Source organism: Propithecus coquereli, unplaced genomic scaffold (genome assembly GCF_000956105.1).
Source record: "Propithecus coquereli isolate 6110/MARCELLA unplaced genomic scaffold, Pcoq_1.0 Scaffold416, whole genome shotgun sequence".
Taxonomy (NCBI): Eukaryota; Metazoa; Chordata; class Mammalia; order Primates; family Indriidae; genus Propithecus; species Propithecus coquereli.
Window position 1 is genome coordinate 2,469,135 of NW_012149908.1, and position 7,940 is coordinate 2,477,074.

The 7,940-nt window shown below is 44.7% G+C and overlaps 1 protein-coding gene and 1 pseudogene across 1 annotated transcript in view; one reads left to right on the top strand and one right to left on the bottom strand.

Moving 5' to 3' along the window:
- RANBP9 (RAN binding protein 9) overlaps nt 1–2,903 on the bottom strand; it is a 98,637-nt gene extending 95,734 nt beyond the window's left edge. Inside the window, exons 1-3 of the mRNA XM_012653158.1 lie at nt 2,891–2,903; nt 823–882; nt 207–651 (exon numbers count right to left, since the gene is read on the bottom strand). Coding sequence (XP_012508612.1) covers nt 207–651; nt 823–882; nt 2,891–2,903 — 518 coding nt within the window. The remainder of the gene's footprint in view (nt 1–206; nt 652–822; nt 883–2,890) is intronic.
- A 1,215-nt stretch (nt 2,904–4,118) lies between these two features.
- LOC105817466 lies at nt 4,119–4,970 on the top strand (annotated as a pseudogene).
- Nucleotides 4,971–7,940: the final 2,970 nt, after the last annotated feature.

Consider the following 7,940-nt stretch of genomic DNA (forward strand, 5'->3'; position numbering starts at 1 on the left):
GCCCGGGGACGAGGCGCCCAGGGCGGGGGCGACGAGAGAGCGCGGGAGGGGAAGGCGCGCTGGCGGCCGCTGCTCTCGCGGCTGTTTCCCGGCGGGCGGGCGGGCCGGGCCGGCGCGAGACGCTGCGCGCGGGCGGCGCTAGGCGAGGGGGCGGGACGGAGGCGCGAGAGCGGCGCGAGCGGCGCGAGGGGCGGGGGCGCGCGGGCCGCGGGGGTCTGTGCTGCGCGCGGGGAGGCGCCTCTCCCGGGCCCGCCAGCCGCTCGCCGGCAGAGGCGCGGAGCTCCCGGCGCTGCGGGGCCCTTCCCAGGCGCCGCCTCCTCCCACGAACCGGCCACCGCCGCCGCCCCCCGTGCGGGCGAATCTCCTCCCACTTGACTTCTTTTTGTTGTCGTCGCCCCACCTCCCCACGGTAGGGCTCCTCGAAGCCGAGGCGCAGCTCCGCGTCCAGGCGAGAGTAATCGAGCCCCGCTGAGGCCCGCGAGCCCGGCCACGGGCGCTCGGGGACCCTCCGGACCCGGACGTGCGGCGGCGCGGCTGGGCTCCGGGAGCTGGCGCAGGGCGCCGAGGGGAGCAGTTGCGGAGTGCCCCGGGCTCTCTCCGAGGGCCCTGCTGCGAGCTCTCGCCCCGTCCGCCTTTCCGTTTGCCGCCTCCCTCCAAAGAGGAACGTATTAACACTGCTTTTCCTACTTCTCGGTATGTTATACCGTAACGTTGCCCGTGTGGACAGTGCTAGCCATTTCTGAAGCAAAGTCTCCCACTATGAACTAATGAAATAGTGACTATTTCATTGGTTAATTTTATGAGGCCTCACAGTGAACTTACAGTCGTAGAAGATGTCACTAATTAAGATTGGCACATCTTCAAAGAGCAGGAACAGGAACTCTATGAACACAAGATTATAGTGTGTATTTAGAAAGGGCTTCTAGAGACGTCAAAACAGTTTGTAGACTCATTAATTTTCGTAACAGACCTTTTAGGTAGCAGAGAATTATGCCCATTTTTAAAACAAGGAAATATTCACTGAGGTCAGCAGAGTCAAAAATAGGACTTCCGACTTTGCAATTCCCAATAGAGTGCTTGGTCGACTAATTTGGCACAACTCGCCAAGTGTTGCTCTCTGATCCATCGTAATATTACTATTTTGTTTTCACTACTTCCCTTTGTTTAGCTTATCCTTTCCCTAGCTGGCAAAATCAAGCTTTACACGTGCAAATGACATGAAATAAATTCTAACATTTTGTTTATTTCCAGAGATACTATGATGGTAATCGTTTGGTCAAATAAGCAAGGAATGCTTTGCTGAAGAGAGAATTATTTACTTCGTTTTGAAGAGGGTAGGTAAATGGTGATTTAATCGAATGTCCTCAATGTCTGGCCAGAACTAATAACAGTCATTTAGCCTAATTTCTCCCTCAATTACCCAGCCAACTAGATGTCCTGTTGTTTTTTAATAAAAATATATTGAATAATTTTAACCTATTGTTTGATTACTTTCTTCAAGCCATTACACTTTAAATCAGGTGATTTCACTATACTTACATTGTTCTAAAACTTTCATTTATATTACAATGAGAATGAGTCCAATGTAAGCCAAGCTCTAAGTATAGGATAGCCATGGTAGAATAAATGGACTTCAAGCTTCATTAAACTTTCCTGAAATGGTCATCAAGGATTTATTTATGAAGATAGATGTTTTCTGTCAGCACACTTAGAAACCATCGAGAACTTTCCATATCCTAGGAACAGTTGAGGGAATAGAATTGTTTGACATTTTGTTGGAAGCTTTTTATAAGAGAGGCTGGTTGTTCTCCAAACAGCAACCTCAAGAAACCAATGATTTCATTTGTGGGCGAGAATGCTGTGAAATGGGCACTTTCTCATACCGAAGGAGGTAGACAACATTGATAATGTGATTTTAGAGAGCTACATACTTGGTGATATTTATAAAGAGACATAAAGGAGTTCATGCCTTTTGACTTATCTATTCAAAAAATAAAAGCTAAGCAACAAAATCTAAATGCAGAAGTGCTTTAGGCCTAAAAATGTTCAACAGGAAATATTAGTGGTAGATGAAATATGGAAGGAATTAAATGCCCAACATGAAGGGACTAGTGGAAAAAATTATCATATACCCCACTCAATGGAATTAGGGCTACAGGAGCACATTTAGCATATTTGTGCCAAATTTTTTTTTTTAGAAAGGGCATCCCTTCTGGGCAGTGGAATTGCCAAAAGAGGAAGCCAACCAATTAAAAGAAGGCATCCCTTCCTCTTGACTTAGTGAATCTCAGGCCCAGTTTTAGACCCACTCTCTCCAGCCTTCTTGCACAGGCATAGCCCGAAACAAATATTTTATGGCCTCCTAGAAATACGGTGTTGAAGACATGGAAAAATGATTATGATGTGCTAAATGAAAAGAGGCCATATAGCACTGCCAAAATCATTACCAAAAGACATGAAAGAAAATCATAAAATGTTTCTATGATGGACAATTATATAATTAAAACCAAATTTTTATTATGAAAATATTAGAATTGCAAAAAGATATAAATGGTAAAAATCCATTAGTCATGTACTTATCTACACTCTTCTTCAACATATGTTTTCAGTCTTTACCAAGTACTGCTACAATATTCTATATCTGTATCTGCTGGGTTTCTCGGTAGCAAACAATAGGAGCCAATTCTGGCTCTCTTAAGCAGAAAAGGAACTTATTAGAAAGACATTGGATGATTATCAGAATTGACCAGAAGGCTGGACAACCAGCCCTGAAAACAGACAACGATCAAAGGAGGGCAGGCAGCATAAAGGGACTGGCCTGGGCCCTACTCCTGGTCACAGAAATCACCACCAGATGCCACCGCACCACCTGCACTCTCATGTGTCTCACCTCCAGTCTTCATACCTTCCACTCAGGTTTCAAAGTTGACCAAGCCAAGATTGCATGCCCATGCCAGGGTCTACCAGCAGAGATTCCCAGCTTATCCAATGACTGGGTTATAGAGACACTAAGTTACTGATACCTCCAGCTCAGAGTGAGCCTGGAGTGGCAAGAGTCCCCGGAGCTCGTCCCTTCCAGCAGTGAGCAGTCTCATGCATTCGGAGTACTGCACATACCTTGTCATTTTCTATGCATGGTATGACATGAAAAACTTTAGAATATATTGCTCTAATGGGGTAAGGTCCAGTGATGCCCACAGTAGAGGATTTTCCATATCAGGAAAGAGGTTCAGATGCTGGCCAGCATGTTTCAATGTCCATGAAAATATCCTGGGTACTGAAAAATGTACTGGCAATGTGTGCCTAGATCTATAGTATGATTTTAGGGTCTGGATAAATTATCTATTGCTGTAGAACAAATCACCCTAAACTTGGTTAAAATAAACACTTATTATCACACAGTTTCTGTGGGTCAGGAATCTGGTACAACTTCTCTGGGTTCTTTATTTCAGGGTTTCTCACAGGCGTTCAAGGTGTCAGCCGGGGCTGTAGTCACCTCAAGACTTGACTGTGGAAGAATCTGCTTCCAAGCCCACTGACATGGTTACTGGCAGGACTCGGTTCCCCAAGGGCTACTGGACTGACTGAGGCCCTCAACTCCTTGCTGGCTGTTGGTCAGAAGTGGCCCCCAGTGTCTCGCCACCCAGGCCCCTCCAACATGGCAGCGTGCAAGCATGTAAGCCAAGAAGGCAATAGTAGGGGGACAGAAGTCACAGTCTTTTGCAACCTAACCACAGAAATGACATCCCATCACTTTTGCTATGATATATTTGTTAGAAGTAAGTCACTAGGTCTATCCCGTATTCAAGGGGAGGGGATTACACAGGCCATGAACACCAGAAGGCAGGGATCACTGAAGGCCATATTTGAAAATTGCCTCTCACAGGGTCCTTATGATTTCCAGTGACCCTGGGGGACTGCACCTGCCACATTTACATTCAATATAGCTTCCAGACCAGAGATTGGCAAACTTGTTTCTGTAATGGGTTAGATAGTAAATATTTCAGACTCTGTGGGACACATGGTACCTGTTGCAACTATTACATTTTGCTATTGTGATGAAAAGTAGCCACAGACAATACATAAACAAATGGGTGACTTCTCTGAAAAAACACCAAATGGCAGATGACACCAGTGCAGTGGGAGGGCCCAGGGCCCAGCAGTCCTGGGATGGAAGGCCGTGGTGGCTTCCACGTAGGCTTTGGCCATGGCCGAGGTTAAGGCTGGGGCTGATGCCAAGGCCACAGAGCTCACAGAGGCAAAGCCTAGAACAAGAAGTAGATGCTCATCATCAAGCTGGGCTGCCTAGTCAATGACATGAAGATCAAGTCCCTGGAGGAGATCTCTCTCTTCTCCCTACACATCAAGGAGTCTGGGATCATTGACTTTTTCCTGGGGGCATCTCCCAAGGATGAAGTCTTAAAAATCATGCTGGTGCAAAAGCAGACCTGCACCAGCCAGGCAACCACCAGGTTCACCATGGACTGCAATGGCTATGTTGATCTGAGTGTTGAGTGCTCCAAGGAGGGAGCCACTGCCATCTGAGGGGTCATCATCTTAACCAAGCTCTCCGTTGTCCCCATGCGGAGAGGCTACTGGAGGAACAAGATTGGCAAGCCCCACACTGTCCCTTGCAATGTGACAGGCCACTGCGGCTCTGTGCTGATGTGCCTTATGCCTGCCTCCAGAGGCACTGCCATCATCTTGACCCCTGTGCCCAAGAAATGGCTGCTGATGGCTGGTATTGATGACTGCTATTCAGTCAGAGGCTGCACTGCCACCCTGGACAACTTGGCCAAGGCCACCTTTGATGCCATCTCCAAGACCTACGGCCATCTGACCTCTGACCTGTGGAAAGAGATTGTATTCATTAAGTCTCACTATCAGGAACTCACCATCTTATCGAGACCCACACCAGAGTCTTGCGGCTGCAACTTTTTATTACAAGAAAGTTAATTAAGCCTGTTTAAAAAAACACAAATAGGTGTGGCTATAATCCACTAAAACTTTATTTACAAAAATAGGCAGCAGGCTGGATTTGGCCTACAGGCTGCAGTTTGTGATCCCTGTTCTAAACCATTATGTCAACATTCCTTATAAGCCATTCTCAACACTAAATGGCAAGACCAAGTCACTAGCAATGAAATCCCAAGAGTCAACAAATTCACTTTATCACCAATGATATGGGCTGCACCCAGTGTCCTAGACCACCTAATGCCACACATGAGTGCAGTCAGGATATTTCTGCAGCTAGAGTGTGGCAAATTGAAACAAATGAAAAATGGCTGAACAGTGCCAGGAAACTACAGTAGTAAAAAGTCTAAACTGGGGATAATTCTCAGTCAGCATTTATTAAGCACCTGTTCCATATGAAACCCTATGTTAGGTTCTGGGCAGAGAACAAGGAAAGAGAGAAGAGGGATAACAAAGAAAAACAGGGTGGTATGGAACCTATTCCTTCAGTGAATAGAGTCTAGTTGGAGAGGTAAGATTAGTAGAGTCATCCCTCAGTATCCTCAGGGGATTGGTTCCAAGACCCCCCCACGGATACCAAAATCTACAGATGCTCAAGTCCCTTATATAACATGGTGTAGTATTTGCGTATAACCTACACACATTCTCCTATATACTTTAAATCATCTCTAGATTACTTATAATACCTAATACAATATACCTGCTATGTAGTTTTTACACTATTTTGTTTAGAGAATAATGACAAGGAAAAAAAGCCCGTACATGTTCGGTACAGACAGTCCCATCATAGGCCTAACCACTTTTTTAGTCCTCAGTTGATTGAATCCAAGGAGGCAGAACCCGCGGCTACCACGGGCTGACTGCACACACGAATTAGAGCAGTGCTGCTCGGACTCGAGTGTGGGGATGCGCCAAATAGGACCTGAGATCTGCATTTCTAACAAGCTCCCAGCAGCTGCTGCTGCTGCTGGTCTGTGGACCAGCCCCTGAACAGCAAGGACTGAGAGAGCCGCTCGATGCTCTTCAGGATCCAAAGAGTCCATGGGCAGATAAATAAAAGTCTCATGAGGGAGGAATCGGCATCAGAATTTGCATGCTGTCTTGGACGGAACACAAGGGTAGTGCTGGATATTACCAGAAACCAAGAGATGATATTCCTGGGGTTCAAGCTTCAGGGTGAGAAGAGTCTGCAGGGTCACGTGGGATAACACATATGCACTATTTCACATTCCTATGTGGATAAAAATGGTTACAATTCAGTGTTCATGAGATAAAATCTATGTGAAAAACTAAAAGCTAAATTTAGAGGAAGCTGTGTGTATTATTTATCTGTTCTGGAAGAATTTGGACAAAAATGACAATTTTGGCTGAAATAACCTACGTTAATGATTATTTGACAAGTTAATAGACTCTCAATCTCTTTCTGATTTTCGTCTTAATTTTTTCTTCTGCTTTTTCTAGTCCACTGTAGCTCTTCTTTCTTTTGCCACAACTCACATCCTTCCATCCATACTGATCTCTATGTCCCCTCTTTCTTGTTTCCTGATGGCTGATGTTAAAAGTGCATTTAAAATAGAATAACCACAGGGAGCAGATAGCAAAAACTCACTTCCTCCCTTAGCACTACAGGGTCAGTGATCAAGTTCTAAATGGAATCGTGGAATAGGAAGGCCGCCCCAGAATTTCCCTGCGCACCAGGGAATGCCACCTGCAGACCTAGGAAACTCTGTGGGTTCAGTGGATGCTGTATCATGCAGGCAGCCAAAGGCATAGTTGGGAAGGAAGAGACAGGAAAAAGTAAGATGCAAGACAACAATAGCATAGAAAAAAATAAAAGAGGAGAAAATTACTGTCCTTAGGACAATGATAAATAGCTCCCCAAAGTGCCAAATATCACTGAGGATCATAATTTGCCAACCCACTGTGGGTTAACCTCCTTTTTCTCCAAGATGTGGGATACATTCCATTGATCATCTATTGAGTCCCTATTCTATGCAACACACAGTGCAGGCAGCATGTGGGGAACATTTCTTTAAAAGAACTTAACATTGTTGCCCTCAAGGAGTTTAGAGTTTTGTGGGAAAGAAAGTTACTTACGCAATCAGTTTTCCAGGGTAGAATATGAAAAGTGCTACAATAGAGACAAAAAGCACCATGGCTATTTTTCTAATATCCCAGGAAAAGTAATTGTCCAGCCTAACTCATCCTTGTAAGTAAAATGAAGCAAGTCTTCAACCTAAGTTTCTTTGTATCTAGGTTACAGCATGGAGATAATCAATAGAAATTTTTTTTAGCGTGATGGTCCTCAAAGAAGGCCCAATTCGCAACCTAAGTAAATGTAAAAAGAAAGTTATTTAGTAAATCAATTTATTTCATAAGCCACTATTTCTTTCATCATGGCTATACATCATTTTATGCTTGGTAATTAATTTTTTAAAACATTTTTGTTTGTTTTCCTTAAGTCCCTCCAAAGATATGCACGTAAAAATATGCTCAGTAGTATGTGAGATTTTCCAAAATTGTAATATTTCAAAGATGTCAGAACATCCGTATCTTGAAAAGTAGCATAAACAGTAAAACTGTTTCAAAGACTTTAGTATTTTTCTGCTTCTGCTCTAATTAGTTTATTCTACAAATATTTAAACTTAGAAACAGACATCAAGTATTTAAAGACGGGTGGCGTTTGCTGTGGAATTACTGGTCTGGCTCTGAATGTCACCAGCAGTTCATCACATGGGCCTTATACCATTGTCCATATGAAAACTTCCCATAGATAATAGATCTGTGACATTCTTTTTTTTTTTTTTTTTTTTTGAGACAGAGTCTCACTGTGTTGCCCAGGCTAGAGTGCCGTGGCGTCATCCTCGCTCACAGCGACCTCAAACTGATCGGCTCAAGCGATCCTCCTGCCTCAGCCTCCAGAGTAGCTGGGACTACAGGCATGCGCCACCATGCCCGGCTAATTT